Genomic DNA, 17,992 nt, shown 5'->3' with positions numbered 1-17,992 from the left:
TAATATGAAGGGAATATTTGAGATTTAAGGCTCATGACCTTCATGAACTTAAAGTGAGATTAATTGGCTTGATTGGCATGCTAATTTTTTTCATCTAGCCATATTTAGCTACATGGAAGCTGGTCTTCAGGGGTCAGACTTTGCAACAAAATGGAGGCAAGGGGTTGGAGCCAAAAGGAGGTGAGGGTGTGAAAATTTAACTGGATAAGGAGGTTAGTAAGGAACACGAAGTGGGTTAGGGCCAGTGAAAAAGTGGGAGTTTGAGATCAGCCTGGCCAACATGGTGAACCTGCCTCTACTAAAAATACAAAATTAGCTGAACATGATGGTGGTTGCCTATAGTCTCAGGTACTCGGGAGGCTGAGGCAGGAGAATCACTTGAACCCAGGAGATAGAGGTTGCAGTGAGCCGAGATCACGCCACTGCACTCCAGCCTGGGCGACAGAGTGAGACTCTATCTCAAAAAAAAAAAAAAAAAAAATTACTTGCTATAATTGTAGACTTGACTTAGTTTTTTTGGTGTTGGCTTTATATATAGGCATACCCTGTTTCTTAGCTGAAGTTTATTTAGGAAAAGTGTATTTTTACATTGCAAAACTCAGTAGTCTAACAAACTGGTATATGTGAAAAGTCACAAATTATATTCCAAGTATAGTTTGTAGAATATTAGAATTACATTTAGGCATTTTGAAGCATGTAAAGGGAATGTGCATCTCTGATATTGCTGGCAATAAGCAAGACATTACAATATTAGAAGGCTTTGAGCCATTCATTGTCTTCCATGTGTGTTTGTGCTAAACATTTTTCTAATTGCCTTTCATATTTAGCCCTTAGTTTTGCTTAGATTTGTAGAATGCACAAAAAAGTTGAGGAAGTGTTAAATTGTGGAGAAGGAAAAAAAGCCAGTGAGAAAGTAACTGCATATGAAGTCATGTAGTAAGCATTTTACATCCCTTAGCCATGGTAATTTACTATAAAAGGGGATTTTTTTGTGTGTTGAATTTTAAAAGAGAAATGATTGGGGATTATGGTTGATGTGTAACATATTATAATTTTTCCCTACTTGAAATAATGGGAAATAGATTTCTGGTTATGGTTTTTGCACAGAATATCTGATTTTCAGGAGCAGATTCCTAACTGTAAGTGTTGTTAGGTACACTCAGATTTAGAATTGATGTGTCTTCCTGGTGAATTGAACTTTTATTGTTTTGAAGTATCCTTCTATATCTATCCATGCAATCCATGTATATGTATCTAGTGTCTGCCTCCTGCATTCAAGTTTACTATGATAGCCACACAACTTTCTTTTGGTTTGTGTTTTACATGGTGTATCTTTCACTATGCTTTTACTTTTTTTCTGTATCCCCATATTTAAGATGTGTCCTCTGTAATCATCATATAATTGGGGTTTGTTTTTTTTAATCCACTTCTATTCTTTTAAAAACTGAGGTTTAGTTTAATCCTATTTAATGTAATTACTTACATATTTGGATTAAATCTGTCATCTCTCTGCTATTTGTCTTTCCTTTCTTACCTTCTTTTGGGTTATTTATTAATCCATTTTTCCCCCTCTCAGCTATTTGTACTTTTACTGTTCTTGCCATAGTTACCCAAGAGATTACCACATGCATCCTTGACTTATTGAGGTCTAAAGTAAATGAGCATTTTTTCCACTTCCTAATCAATGAAAGGATTTTAGGACACTTTTATTTCATTTTGCTATCCTCCCCTATTATGTACTATTACTGTTATGTATTGTAACATTTGAAATCCCACAAAGTATTATTGTTTAGTCAGTATTCCTTTATTCCTTTAGAGTTACTCACTGAACCCTCTCAACCCTGTTCATTGCACTTCATCTTTTGTGCATATCCAAGCTGTGTTTAGGGTTCTTTTTTCTTTCTACTTGAAAAAGTCCCTTCAATTTTTCCTGATAACAAACTCTGTTTGTTTGCCTTAAAGTTGCCTCTCTATTTTGCCTTCATTTCAGAAGGATTTTTTTTTTTTTGTCAGATACAAAATTTTGGTTTGGCATTTCCCCACCAGCACTTTGGAGATACCATTTCACTGTCTTCTGGCTTTTATTATTTGGGAAAAGTCAGCTAGCTATAACTCTTATTGTTGCTTCTTGAAGTTAATCTTTTTAAATTTTTCTAGCTGCTTTTAAGATCTCTCTGTCTGGCTGGATGCGGTGGCTCACGCCTGTAATCCCAACACTTTCGGAGGCCGAGGCGGGTGGATCATGAGGTCAGGAGATCGAGACCATCCTGGTGTTAGGAATAACACTCAAAATCCTGAGGAAATTGAACGCTCGAACAAAGGATTCTTAGCAAAGCAATTTACTTCTGCGCAGAGGGGTGCCTCGGTGGCCAGTCGCCATGAGAGCACACCTGAACAAAGGGGCACAAGAGCCTTTATTCCTGACGCAAGTCCTGCCCCTGTACCCTTTCCCCATTATCTGGGGTCGGGTCTTACAATCTAAACTAATCCCGGTTGGCTAAACATTTGATTTTTTTTTAGATAAGGTGGGCGTGTAAAAGAAAGCGGAGAGGAAAGGGGAAGGGGTATCTGTAATGAGCTAGAAAGTTAGTCCTCTTTCCAAATAAGGAAAGGAATGTGAGCTGGTACTGATACAGCCTGGTACTGTGGCGTGCCTGGGCATCTAACAAAGGCAAAAGGAGAAAAAAGGAAAAAGGGAAAAAGGCGGGGGTGGGGTGAGGGGGGTACTGTGAATTAAAAAATAAAAGATTGATCGTGTTATTTGAAGAGAAACTTCATCATATCCCATACTGGCTAACACAGTGAAACCCTGTCTCTACTAAAAATACAAAAAATTAGCCGGGCGTGGTGGCGTGTGCCTGTAGTCTGAGCTACTGGGAGGCTGAGGCAGGAGAATCGCTTGAACCCTGGAAGCAGACGTTGCAGTGAGCCGAGATCGTGCCACTGCACTCCAGCCTGGGTGACAGAGCAAGTCTCTGTCTCAAAAAAAAAAAAAAAAAAATCTCTCTTTGGGGTGGGGGACCTCCTTCTCCCTCCCCCACTCTTGTCCCCGTCCCTCTCTTCTCCCTCCCCTCTTTCTTTCCTTCTCCCCTTCTCTCTCCTTTGATGTGCCTAAATTTGGTTTTCTTTGTATTTATTTTGCTTGAGGATTGATAGAGCTTCTTGAATCTGTGGCTTGATGTCTCATTGGTCAGTTTTGAAAGTTCTTGGCTATTATGTCTTCAGATATTTTTTCTTGCCTATATGTTTTCTCCTCCCCTCTGAGACTCCAGTTACATGTATTTTGTATCTGTTTTCCATGTGCTGTAATTTCTCAGTCTTTTCTGTATTTTTCATTCTCTTTTTGTGCTTCAGTCTAGGTGTTTTATTGTTTCCCATCTTCTGGGTTGATTCTTTCTTCAGCTGTGTCTAAAGTATTATTAAAACCATCCATCACTTCTTTTTAAAAATTGTATTTTTTGATTTCATGTTTTCCACTTTTTGTTTATGAAAATTCATTTTACTTTTTAATTCCTTGAACATTTAACTTGTTTTAAACTTTTTTCTGATAACATCATTATCTGGATCTACTGTGAATCTGTTTCTATTGCCATTTTAAAACTCTTGGTTTCAGTTGGGTTTTGACTGGTTATATTTTGATTTCCAGACATTTATATGAATCATGAAAAAATGTGAATTTCTAGATGATGTTATCTTTCTGCTGAGAATTACTTTTGCTACTGGTATGCAGCTAGGCTAATAAGAGTAGTTAGCCCAGATTGCCTTAATCTAATTAGGGATTGAGATGATTTAAAGCTGCGCTTCTCTTCCTGTGTGGGCCAGTCTGTTTCTAGTTTACCTTTATACCTAGAGTATGGTTCTTTGGAGTCTGTCCATATGCCTGATGTGTTTACTAGGGCTGTTCCTCCTTGGCAGGCCCTAAATCTGCGTTTTGTATGTCCACCCACAGGTCTCTTGAAAGCTCTGTTAACTTTCTCAGTCTCTCGAGCAGTAGTTTTGGAATCTACAGGCAGATGAGTCCAGAGACTGGTCTCACCTATTTCTTCCAGATCTCCACCCTGCAGATTATCTAGTTTTGAAAGTTCTCTAGTGATATAAAACAGATTATCTTGTGTTTTCTAGTTGTTCTCAAAAGAAGTTTGCTTTGAAGCAAACTACTCCACCATTGTCAAAAGCAAAAAATGCCCAAATATGTTCTAGAATTCAGAATTTTTTAGGTGATATAAGGTAGTATAGTGTATCCATCTTACAGCCATTAAAATATCTTGCATGCCTTAGCAATACTCTCTCTGCAGTAAAATGTATTAACATTTCTCCTGCCTACTACACTACAAGTGTTTATATTGGGAATTGGATACAATGTGATCTGTTAAAAGAAATATTCTACAACACAGCGTGTTTGATTAGGTCCCACCAGTGACTAGCCATCTTTCAGTTCCTCTAATGTTTCCTGTTCCCTTTTGTCATGGGGCTTTTGCACATGTTGTTCTGCCTGCCTAATGTGTATATCTCATACTCGAGTTTGAGTGTGAGACACATGCTCAGGGAAGCCTTTCCTGAACCATAAATTTAATTCAGATAAATGAACTTTCTAGTTTGGAATTATGCAAACTCATTTGCATTATGGTTTGATTAATGTCTTTTTCTTCTACTAGACTCTGAACTCTGCTAGATTAGGAATCATATCCTTTTTTTTTTTTTTTTCTGACCATGTTATCCTCTGTGTTTGGAAGTACATTTATTAGAAGTAGGTGAACGATTAATAGGTTATCAGTTAATAGATGATGAACTACTGTTTGTATGAATGAAGAAATAAAATAATGAGGGAAGATAAATAAGAAATGCTGTGCTGATGTTAGTGCTGGAAATGATAAGAAATGAAAGGCTCATAGCTTTTGAGCAAAAGCCAGATTTAATCACACACTGGATTTGCACAGTACAATTGAAGTTTTATCGATACACATGTACGGCATTAAAAATACTTGCATAAAACTCCCATGGGAATGTATTATTATGACTGTTGTATTGTAGCATTCATTCCCCCATCTCCTCATGTTTTATTATGTAACTCTGAAAGCATTGGGTTTTTAAAATGACACAGCCATCATTCAGAACATGACAAACTATATCATTTCCAGTCATCCTACTACACAGAATAAATGGAATAAAAAACACTTGAAAGATTTTTTAAGTCTTGAAGGAAAGCAGACTTAGAATTTACACACACACACACACACACACACACACACACACACACGAAGGTGCTGTGGTTTATTTTACCAAGGGAAATTGATTTTCACTTCATCTGGAAGTGCAGACTGAATCTTGACTGATAAGGGAGGTGTTCATTAAATGGCCAAAGGAATGTTTCATTTAAATGCATGTTTTTACAAAAGTATATAGTGGCTTTGTGAGTTGACAAATAGTAATTTGGCTGGAGGCTAGGGCAATTTGCAAGAAGAATTTGAAAAGACAGATCGGGGCTATCCAGATTAGTTCATTGTTTGGTATGGAGGTCATCAGAAGTTTTTAAGGATATTCTGTGTTAAGAACAGAAGTGCTGGAACCAGATTCCCTGAGTTTATAACCCCAAGCTCTGCCCCTCACTACGTGACCTTGGGCGTATTGCTTAATTTTTCTGTGTCTCAGTGTCTCTATGTATAAAATGGAGGCAATAATTATAAATTGCTGTAAGGATTGAATGAGTTAAGACGTGCCCGTACTTAGGAAAATGTCTACTACATAGAAGAATCTCAATAAGGCTTGGCTCTTGTTGCTATTATTATATACATTGAGAAAACCTCAAACATTATTGTTGCATTAGTTTAACCAGAACTAGAGACACAAAGAGATTCAAGAGGTATTTTAGGGGTAAAGTGAACAAGATTTCAACTTATTTACTAATTTTGTATAACCAGAAATTTCAACTAATAATGCTGTGTACAGTGTAAAAGCAAATTTGAAATTTGTATAACACTTATATGATTTGTAAACTTACAAATTTTAAATCTTCTAATTTGTGTTTTCTTTTAGATGTTGTAGAAAATTTCAGCTGTAGCCGTTGGACTAGAAGCTGAAATAATAGAAGCTGTGTACGATGCATTAGGGTATTGAAGAAAATTAACTTTTGAATTAAATATTTGGAATATAAGGAAATAAGGAAAGGTGACTGAAAATGGGGCGGAAGAAAATACAAATCACACGCATAATGGATGAAAGGAACCGACAGGTAAATGAAAATTTTAATTTATTTAATTGATATAAATATTCTTTTAAAAAAAGAACATAGGACAGAATGGTTGGGTTTTTCTTAAACTTAATTTTAAGTCTGAATATTTTTAGTTACAGACTAAATGAAAAATTCTAACAATCATAAAATTGTGTCTTTTCATCATCTGCTTTAAAGAGACTTCCTTATTATAGCTATATGTCACAGAAAACATAGATACTCAAAAGTAAAGTCACCACAATCCCCACCATTACCATGCATTGTACAGGTTTTTCATAAGATATTTAGTCTTCTATATATTTGATTATATATTTGACTGTTAGTCTTTTTAATATTGACTATTTTTAAGTTATCACATCTGTTTTTATAATTAGCTAAGTTAACTGTAGTTATCAGTGAATGTGTTCTGGTCAGTTAAATTTTCCGGTTAACCAATATATAATGAGAATTTTTTATACTTATTGCAAATATTTATAAATTTATGTATGTACCTCAGTTTTAATTGATAAAATATATTGAAGTTATTTTACGGTTCCAGTGTAAATCCACTGTAAATCCTTACAGATTCAAGGTAATTATAATGATGCTGGTATATGAAGAGGCCAGAAGTTTTAAGTGTCTAATGTTGGCTTAACAAACTATGGTCCATGGGCTGGCCATCTGTTATTGTAAATAAAGTTTTATTAGAGCACTGTCATGCTCATTCATTTACATATTGTCTATAGCTGCTTTTGCATTATAACAACAGAATTGAGTAGTTGCCCCAGAAACTATATGGTCCATAAGCATAAAATCTTTACTCTCTGACACTTTTAGAAAAAGTTTACCAACTCCTTAGTTCAGAAGAAAGAGGGAAAAATAATTTCATAGCATATTATAAAGGAACTACTGGAGAGATGCTGTCTCTGGGAAAGTTGCGTATCAGGAGAAGTTTCAACAACAAGTGGTTTCAGAAAGTTTACCAGGAACAGAACAAAACTGAAGATGTGTGCTGCAAATCTGAGTAGTAATTCACTGGAATATAGATATAATTGGAGATAAAACTCAACTGAGCAGCCTGTAAGGAAGTTGGTGGGAGTGATGAGGGTTTCCCATAGACTGAGTTAAAGAGGAGGCCCTGGTTTCAACTCATGAAGATTGTTCAACAAAGACATAAGGCCCACACAGTATGATTCATTATGAAGATTGGTACGATAGGGAAGATTGGTAAACTATCCATGCTATTATTCCAAAGGAATGATTCCAAGCAAGGCTGCAAATTATCTTTCCTTCACAGTCTGAGGATTATGAAGTGTAGAGGAGGCATAGGGACCTGCTTCATGGATATATGCAGTATAAATATAAAATAGGGTTTATTGGGGAGTAACGTAACAAGCAGAGAACTGGAGGACACATAAAATTTTCGAGCCCTTATTATTCCGTAGATAGTCGTGTTTAAATTGGACATAACTAAACTGGACCTACCTGTGGAAGGGATTCACATTTTTAGAGAGGAAGAGCAGCTAGGATTGTGTAGGTGACTGTGTAATGGAACTTTTTGAGTTGAGGAAATGACCTTGTTAAAAAGATAGATACTGCCACTAAGCAACTAGAATGAGACTGTTCTTACGTTGGAGTTAGCTGCTGTGTCAGCTTCTTGCCTAGCTGCCAGATGGGGCAAGGACTATCTAAATTTCTGTCTCCGATAATTTTGGCAAAGATTGGAGAAAAGACATAAAAGAAATAATTGGACAGTTTATTTTTCAGGTTAAATTAGATACAAACAATTTGTCACAAACTAAAAGAGTATCTTTATTGATTTTAGAATTTGATTCTGGTTTAAAAGTTTCATGTTTCTTCATGAAAGGGAGAAAAATTATATCTTTGCAGAAGAAAAGAGATGTCATTTATTTGTCCAGATTCAGATATGTACTATATCCCAAGAGACTGTGTTAGGTCCTGGAAACTCACTAAAAATATATAGCCTACATAGGAGATCTAAATATGTGGCAAATAGAAATAATATCAGATACTGGGAGAGTTTATAGAAGAAACTGCTAACTTCTGATGGAGTGGTTTAGGGACTATTTATTGGAGGAGGTAGTAGCAAATAAGAGTTTTGAATTACAGGTGTGAACTAGCAAGATAAAAATCACACTTCATCATTGAAACAGTACACAGATCATCTTGTGGGTGGTGGAGGGGTGACAGTATCATACACTTAAAGAGCTGCTTCACTTTACTTCCACTTAGAAGCCTCTGGTGAAACCTTATGTTTGTTCTTTCTTATCTAAAACACTTTTTAAAAAGTAAACCGTATTACAGTATAAGATTAACAAAAATTCAGAAATCCTGAGTGTGGTTCAGTGAATTTTTGCACAAAGAAGAAGGCCATGTAGCCAGCATATCCCAGAGCACCACGCGAGAGGCACCCTTTATCCTGTCTCCCAGTTGTTTCCCCTGCCCCGAGGAGAGTCATTATCCTGACTTCTAACACTATAGATTAATTACACCTCTTGTTGAGCTTATAGAACAGTGTGTGTTCTTTTGCACAATATTACATTTGTGAAATTTATCAGTGGTATTGTTGAATGTAGATATATGTAAATATATCTTGTCCATTTTCATTGATGTATAATCTATTGTGTCAATAGAATACAATTTATGTATTTACTTTTTTCTATTGTAAATGGACATTTGGATTGTTTTCTACTTTGGTACTATTATGAAGACTGTAATTTTGAATATTCTCGATAGTGTACATGAACACTTGTGTAAATAGGAGTGCAGTTGCTGAGTCATAAGGGTATACATTTGGTTAGTAGTTGACAGAAGTTTTCTAAAGTAGTTCTACTAGTTTACACTCTGCTGGCAGAGTGTAAGAGTTCTAGCTGCTGCGGTCTTGAGCAATACTGGGTATTGTCCTTTTCATTTTAGTCATTCTGGTAGGTGAACAATAGTAATTTAATCTTAAGTTTCCATGATGTCTAATGAAGGTGCTCACTTTTTCATATTTTTATTGGCCATTTAGAGATATATCTTCTTTTGTGACTAGTATGTTCACTTCATTTTGTTTTCTTCTAATGGGCTGTCTGCTTTTTTCTTGTTAATATGCATTCCATATAATCAGATGAGTGTTTTGTCCATGATATGCATTATAAATATTAGCTGTAAAACTATGGCTTGCCTTTTCACTTTCTTTTTTAAAAATTTTATTTTAGAGACAGGGTCTTGCTCTGACGCCCAGGCTGGAGTGCAGTGGTGCGATCATAGGTCACTGTAACTCAAACTTTTGGGCTCAAGTGATCCTCTCATTTTCACCTCTTGAGTAGGTTGGACTACAGGCATGTACCACTAGGGCCGACCCATTCTTTTATTTTTTTGTAGAGATGGTGTCTCGCCCAGACTGGTCAGGAACTCCTGGCTTTAAGTGATCCTCCTGCCTTGGCTTCCCAAAGCACTAGGATTACAGGCATGAGCCACCACACCAGGCCTACACTTTCTTAATGTTTTAAAAAATCAATAATATTTTAATGGTTTCCCATTTACCTTTTTTTCCCTTTATAATTTTTCCTCTATAATTGTTCCGACAACTACTCCCTCTAACCTGAAAGCAGACATCCTCATATACTTAAAAAAAAGAAAGAGCAGTTTAAAAATAAAAGTTTTTTCCAAAGGTTCCAAAGGTAGAATACAGAGAGCGATACTTCAAGGATTGCTATATTCATTATCCAGAAGTAACATATGTCAGTGCTGACACATTTGTTATATTTATTTTTATTTTTATTTGTAAAGTGAAAAAAATTAGAGATTTACTGTCCTCTTTATAATTTTTCCTGGTCTCTTCCTACTTTCCTTCTCATAACCACTATCATGAATTTGCATTGTGTTTTCTTTATTTTTTTAAACAGGTATTACTTAATATTGTTTCAACATGGGTTTAAAGTTTTACGTAATGACGTTTTCATTTGCACTTGCTTTCTCACTCAGTGTAGTGTTTTGAGATCCATCTGCTCTTATTCAGTACAGCTAGTTGTAGGAATAAATATTCTTAATTCATCAGTACTTCTATCAAAGAACAATTATGTTGTTTCTAATTTTTTACTGTTATAAATGATGTTGCAGTATACATCTATTGACCTGTCTCATTATACATGGGTAAAAGTTGCTCTGTGATAAATACTTTCAGAAGGAATTGCTAGGCTGAGTATGTCCATCATCAGCTTTACCATGTTTTCAAGTGGCTTTCCAAAGTGATTGTACTAGCTACACTGCAGTAAGTTTGTATGAGAATTCCTATTTGCCATATACTTTGCCTTTCCTTCTGTCTGTCTTGTCTGCCTTTCTTTTCTCTCTATTTTTTCTGTCTTTATCCCTTTTTAAATTTTATTGTATTCTTTTTTCTGGTCTTAGGAAAGTGAAATGCAACCTGTTTTTGTGGTCTGCTTATTTTGTGCTGGGTTGTTGGTTTTGATTTTTTTCCCTTAGAAGTTCTTTACATATTCTGGATATTAATTCTATATGTATTGTCTCTGTTTCAGATAGTATCTTTCAGTCTTTACCAAAACATTTTGTAAACACTTTTATGACAGGGCTTATCATAGTGGTGTATATTGCCCTTATTTCAATAGATTGTGAGCCTTTTTAAGTGTCTTAAGACTTGCTTTATTTCCTAAATCAAGACTGGTTTTTCAAATGTTCCGAATGGAGTTGGGTAAATATGTATTATTTGATTGTTGGATGCATGCGTCTCCATATATCTTTCAGATAACTCTCATTGTTGTGTTCTAACCTTCTGTATTTTTTGTGACTTTTTGTTTTTCGTTCATTGAGACCTATCAATAATTGTACTTACCACAATGGTGGATTTGTCAATTTCTCTGTATATTTTATTGATTTAATAATACTGTTTTATACATTTTGGGACTATTTCATTAGGCTTGCACATGTTTAGAGGTGATGTACCTTCTTGGCAAATTTTGCAATACATATTGACCATCTTTATCCTTAGTAAGGCATATTTGTCTTAAGTCTACCTTACCTCACCTTGATATAACTACACATTTCTTCCTTTCCTTTTCTTTTTTCTTTTCCTTCCTTCCTCCCCCTCTCCCTCCTTCACTCCCTTTCTCTCATCCCCTCTTTTCTTTCTTTTCTTTTTTTTTTGAGACAGGGTCTTGCTCTGTCACCCAGGCTGGAGTGCATTGGCATGATCATGGCTCACTGCAGCCTTGACCTCCTGTGCTCAAGCAATCCTCCTGCTTCAGCCTCCAGAGTAACTGGGACTACAGGTGTGCGCACCATGCCTGGCTAATTTTTGTACTTTTTGCAGAGGTGAGGTCTCATCATGTTGCCCAGACTGGTCTCGAACTCCTGAGCTCAAGTGATCCTCCCACCTGGCCCTCCCAAAGTGCTGGGATTACAGTGTGAGCCACGACGCCGAGCCAGTGTTTTCTTGTAGGTCTGAAACTCTGTGTTAACTTTCAACCTTACTGTTTCCTTATGTTTTAGGTATGTCTTTTATAGATAGTATAAAAGGCTGGATATTGGTTTTTTATCTAGTTTGATACATCTCTTAACTCACCAGTCCAGTTGATTTTTATTCCCTGTGATCTTGTATATATTTGTACTAGTTTACATGATCCTAGTTGATCATATAAATTTGTTAGAGGGCCCCAGCCATCAAAAAAGTCATAGTATCCGCAAAGAACTCTGACTGCAGCTCCACACAGAGCCCCCCAGGGAAAAGAACATTGGAAGAAGATACTTTCTCTACCTGGTAATCCACCAAACTTGGAGGTTCTGTGTAAGAATGGTTGAGAAGTCACACTGCCAGAGGTTAGTCAGTTTCTACCTGATGTTTTCAACTCCTGTCTCCAGCACAGCTTTTGTACTGCCCAGGTTTTATTGTAGAGGGCGTCTGTCTGCATCAGCATGCCTGCCAATTCTCTTGTGATATAGCGGGCATTGAGTGTTCCAAGCAGCGGAGGTGAGAAGCAGAAGCTGAACCCAAACTGATGTTTTAAAAATTTGTCTTCTTGGCCGGGCCCATTGGCTCACACTTGTAATCCCAGTACTTTGGGAGGCTGAGACGGGTGGATCACAAGGTCAGGAGATCGAGACCATCCTGGCTAACACGGTGAAACCCCGTCTCTACTAAAAAAATACAAAAAATTAGCCAGGTGTGGTGGCGGATGCCTGTAATCCCAGCTACTCGGGAGGCTGAGGCCGGAGAACGGCATGAACCCGGGAGGCGGAGCTTGCAGTAAGCTGAAATCGTGCCACTTGCACTCCAGCCTGGGCGACAGAGCGAGACTCTGTCTTAAAAATTTGTCTTCTCATAATCCCACTGGCCGATTTCTTCTCCAGGCTACAAGCCTCCACATCCCTGACCCCATTCATTTGCCAGCATACTCGCTGGGGTTTCTCATTTTTTCTTCATTATTCCTTTACAGATTTATTCAACAAATTTTTTGTAGCACCGACTCACTGCCACACCGTAGCTTTGTTTTAGAAGCTGAGCGTGCAGCATTGGACTTTTTTCAACTTATATTCTACTCAGATGACGTTTTTGTTTTTTTTTCCAGTGAGTAATGCTTGTTAGTTTTTTTGCCCCTAACAACGGCTTGTAGGTGTTGTACTTCCTGAGTTTTTTTATGTTTGAAAATGTTTATTGTCTTTATACTTGAAGTCTAACTTGGCTAGGTCTGACGTTCTAGGTATAGGCCCTATTTCTTTTCCCCAGAACATCGTAGAGATTCGGTCTTCTGACTTTGAATGTTGCCGGAATTCTAACACCAGACTGAGTTTTTTCCCTTCTTAAAAGTGACTCACTTCCTTCTTTGGTGTGCATGGTATTCTTTCTTTGACCTTGACATTCAGTAACTTAATCTGAATGTGCCATGAATTTGATTATTCCTTACCACTTTTTAAAGAGATTGTATGCATTTCTGTATTTTATTTTTTAATAAATAGTTTTCCTTTGCTGAATGCTCTGGGCTTTTTTGGTATCTTCATTATCTGTCAACAATACAAACAACTTTTTTCTATTCATTTTAGTTTTCTGTTTTGATTCTTTGATTTTTATTATTGTGCTAAAAATCTCTGTTATGATTTGATTTTTTTTCTGTTCTCATTCATTTCTGAGCCATACCAGCTCACATTTTAGATCTGTTATCTTTGACAGTTTTGGCAATTATATTAAGTATGAGTTAACAGAAATAGCTTTCCTATAAAATTATTTTCTTTATTTGTTTTGGTTTCACCTTCCCTGGCATTCTACATTTAGAACAAGATTCTTCACTTATTTCATGGGCTTCTGATACTTGTGAATCTTGTAGCACTAGTCAGAGGATCCTGTCAGAGGACACTGCCACTTTTGTGAAGAACTCAGTGTGAATTCTCTGAATCCACTTTCATTTTCATCTAAATTTCACCAAATCTGGCAGATGAAAATTTGTAGTTAGGGATTCTTACTTTCCTTGAAGAAAACCCAGTCTCTTTTTTATTATGTATGTATGTATGTATATGTATGTATGTGTCCATGTTTTTAGAGGAGTAGAGAGGAGTAAACATGACTTTATTCCCTTTTGAATTGAAAACTAACTTTTGTGATTTCTTTTGAAGTTAATATAAAGAATTTACATCATTTTAATGTAATTAAAATCATCAGTTTAAAAATACTGTCTTAGGATAATAAAGTTGAATCTTGAGTTTTAATTATGTAGTTAGTATTCTGTAGCCTAATTTTAGATTACGTTACCTCTTTCATATCAAATTTATGGACTAAAACGTGGCTATATTGTAAAATTACTAATTAACACTGTACTAATAATTAGTTGGCTTTTACTGATTTTTCACTTTTAGATGTCTTAGAAAGCTAGTATATAGAAGGAAAATCTCTGTATGACAACCAAAAACTTACTTTGAACTGAAAACACTAAAATCAAGGCAAAATGTAGACTCTTAACAGTTTGTTTTCTTGCTTTGTGGCTTGTTATATTTTGTTACAATCTAATCTTCTAGGCATATACTCTTGTCATAAGTGATAGTATTTTTCATTCCTTTCCTTATTGCTTTCCTCCATTGTATTCTATTTTGTTTTTGTTTGTTCCCAAATCTATTTGTAAAAACAAGTACATCAACAGATGTGGAGGTTTTTCTACTTGTAATTTCTGTTTTACATTGAGAATTTTTTTTTTTTTTTTTTTTTTTTTTTTTTTTGAGATGGAGTCTCGCTCTGTCGGCCAGGCTGGAGTGCAATGGTGTGATCTCGGCTCACTGCAAGCTCTGCCTCCTGGGTTCACGCCATTCTCCTGCCTCAGCCTCCCAAGTAGCTGGGACTACAGGCGCCCACCACCACACCCTTCTAATTTTTTGTGTTTTTAGTAGAGACGGGGTTTCGTAGTGTTAGCCAGGATGGTCTCCATCTCCTGACCTCGTGATTTGTCCGCCTCAGCCTCTCAAAGTGCTGGGATTACAGGCGTGAGCCACCGCGCCCTGCCGAGAATTTTAAAGTATCAAATATAGACCAGTATTCAAAGATAATTCATAAAAGGTGATTTGGGTATATGGCACAATTTACATGTAAATATGTATCATGAACAGACTAGATTGTATTGGCTAGTTAAATTTTCTTGTTAAATGAATATTTAAAGAACCTTCTCAACTCTATTTTCATTCAATTTACTAGCTAACAGAATATTCGAGCGGTCATATAATACGTGGAGTATTGTGCTTTGTGCACTTGAGAAATACAGAGAAAACATAAGGTTTGAGACTATTAAAGAGATTAGATCTACATAAAATTAAGAGTGATTAAGGTGATTAAATGCTAAGATGTGTAGATGTTAAATGCATTTGGTGTTACTATAGGGAGAAAACAGATACTCTCCTTAAATTTAGTGAAAACCATTCAACTACTATACTACTGTTTAATCTTATCATGCTACATAGGAAATAGACTGAAAACATACAGAAACGTCTTTGAATTGTACATGTGAAATGAATTTTGTTGTTGTTTTGCTTTTACATGTACATATTATATCTGTAATGAAAGAGGATATTAAAGTCATGCCCGTGAAAAAAATTTCTAGTGGCAGTAATTGCTTTTCATGACACTGGAGATCCTCTACTTCTTTAATAGCTACTGCTATAACTGATTTTAAGTCTAGGCCAATAGTTAAAGTTTATGGGAAGAAAGTCATATGCTAGGTATCTATGGGGAAAATTGTTGAACTTTATGTTGTTGCACAATTCCAAAGATTATTCAAAAGTATATTCTGACTGACCTTTCAAAAACTGTTTTTTAAATAGACTTTATGTTTTAGAGAAGTTTTAGGTTCACAACAGCATTGAGCAGAAAGTACAGAGAGTTCCCTCGCACTCCTTTCCCATCCCTCATTAGAAGAAGAGGGATCAAGGGTAACTCTTGCTCACCCCAAGGAGGGTTGTTGGGTGGTATAATTTTTGTATGGCATGAGCTTCAAAATATTTGAAGTTTTTGAAGGGGAGGGAAAGAAAAGTAGTGTTGAAGAGAGAATACAGAGCATAAAAAGACATCTCTTTTAGGGCTTTCAGACAGTATAAACGATGTAAATAAAAATTTTTCTGGGGGGGGGGTGTCTGTTAAGAGAGGATTTCAGGTAACAGGTTTCAGTTAAAGAAAGAAACAATTAAAGAAGAATTTGAGGACTTTGGGGAATTTGCTGATTCCAGACTGTGAATTTCAGTGGGTACAATAGAGAAGGGCTTGAGAGGGAGGAGAAATACTTTAGATTAGTGGATGTATTTAGTTGTTTAGGGATTAAAGTCTGGCTGATGCTACATTACCTGGCAGGATTTGGGGTTTCTGATGGTAACAATTTTAACTGAATGATAAGGGAACACTGATCAACTGTTCTTTCTGCGGTTCTTCACCTTCTGTAGTGGAATGGCGCCAAGGATAAGGAAATACTTCCCCAGGAGACAGCTCTGTCAGAGAGCTTGCATATACAAAACAAATGTAGGACTGTAGCACAATGGGAGAGGGAAGGCTCATATGGAGGACAAAGCTGGGAACCTTTTCCATCTTTGAAATCTGGCTCAGTATTAAGAAGGAAATTCATCTTCAGATAGCCCATATTCAAGTACTACTAATGCTTTTAATAAAAATATACCTTTTTTATTGTTTAGGTCACTTTTACAAAGAGAAAGTTTGGATTAATGAAGAAAGCCTATGAACTTAGTGTGCTCTGTGACTGTGAAATAGCACTCATCATTTTCAACAGCTCTAACAAACTGTTTCAATATGCTAGCACTGATATGGACAAAGTTCTTCTCAAGTATACAGAATATAATGAACCTCATGAAAGCAGAACCAACTCGGATATTGTTGAGGTAACACATATCTAGTAATACGTGAATTGCAAGTAATACTGAAATATTTTATTTAATAGCATTAACTGTCAGAATGACTTGTACATCTAAAACATAAATTAGGTATATATGTATCTTTTCTCTGAACCATTTCTTAGAAGAGTGATTGCTGTGTGGCGACTCACTTGTGTTATAAACATACTCTATTCATTCAGACAAAGTAAACTATGTTGTTTTACCGTGTATACCAGCATAATCTAACATTTCATCTATGATTACTTATTTTGTATGAGCTTTAAAATTAATATTGTAAGAGACTCATTTTTGGACAGTACGAAGTTACAGTTTTGATATGTCTTAATCATTTCATTATGTCATTGACAGCTCACAACTTTAAACACTTAAGAAAACAACGACAATTATGTAAATAATATTTGCTTTGTTAATAGTACTTCAGTTGGGGAACAGGAGAAAGTCCTCATTTTCTTTGTTTATCTGCTGCCTATTTGATAGCTCTCATAGTTCTACCAACCTAATTAACTGAAAAAGAAAAGGATTTATTATTAGAATGATATTCTCAGAAATAGTGTTTCACAATAAAACCTTCAAAATGGAAACCAGTATGCCTCCCCCTTTTTATCTTCTCTGTTTCAAGATCTTCCATAAGATAACTTTTCCATGTGTATTTCTAATCACATTTTAAATTAGCTTCATAGTTACTTTTGTCTCTTTTGTTTCTATTTGGAGGTTTTATATTTATTCAATGGAGGAATTTTTTATTACTTGGAAGATGCATATTTTGGCTTAGTTTGTAATAGAAAAGTATTAGGCATTTCGTTGGTGAAAGTACTGAAACCATTTGAGGATTACGTAGAACAACTAAAAAAGAACAATGGAGTCCTAATCTAGATTGTATTTCTAATATTTAAAATTAAAGATAATTTAGCTGTTTTGTTGTATAAGAATCTAATTTATTTGCCTCCACAAGTTGTTATTGTTCCGAAAATGCATTTTAAATTTCCCCTATACTTCTTTGCCTTAACTGTCCCTCTTTAGGCAGTGATTGATACCATTGCTACACACATAAAAACTATTACTTATATTTTAAAAACAGCTTTTGTTACTTTTTAGTCATTTCTTCAAATGAGAAGTAAAGGTATAGCATAATTACTGCTAGGACTCATCTCTGTTGCTTGACTTATCCACAGTTTTATTTACGGGGCTCACTGCTGTTAACCTCCCCTGAATTGTATATGATTTTTTTATTTTGTTTTTGTTGATAACTTTGATTAAACTACATGGTTATATCTTTAGCTAAACCCCTTAATGCAGTTATATTTATGTCATTTATAAATTATATTATTTAACATTTATGTTATATGTTATCATTTATTTATAACACTGTATAGTAGACCTTTCCCCTGTTAC

General features: G+C 35.7%; 1 protein-coding gene across 7 annotated transcripts in view; it reads left to right on the top strand.

Moving 5' to 3' along the window:
- Positions 1-17,992, top strand: part of MEF2A (myocyte enhancer factor 2A) — a 158,186-nt gene that overhangs the window by 61,534 nt on the left and 78,660 nt on the right. For all 7 annotated transcript variants that reach the window (XM_032175784.2, XM_032175781.2, XM_032175783.2 and 4 more), the window contains exons 3-4: positions 6,034-6,229; positions 16,382-16,585. In XM_032175784.2, the coding sequence (XP_032031675.1) occupies positions 6,176-6,229; positions 16,382-16,585 (258 nt within the window). In that variant the 5' untranslated portion in view covers positions 6,034-6,175. The remainder of the gene's footprint in view (positions 1-6,033; positions 6,230-16,381; positions 16,586-17,992) is intronic.

This window comes from Hylobates moloch, unplaced genomic scaffold (genome assembly GCF_009828535.3).
Source record: "Hylobates moloch isolate HMO894 unplaced genomic scaffold, HMol_V3 SCAFFOLD_14, whole genome shotgun sequence".
In the NCBI taxonomy this organism is placed as follows: Eukaryota; Metazoa; Chordata; class Mammalia; order Primates; family Hylobatidae; genus Hylobates; species Hylobates moloch.
This window is presented reverse-complemented; position numbering and strand designations above follow the sequence as displayed.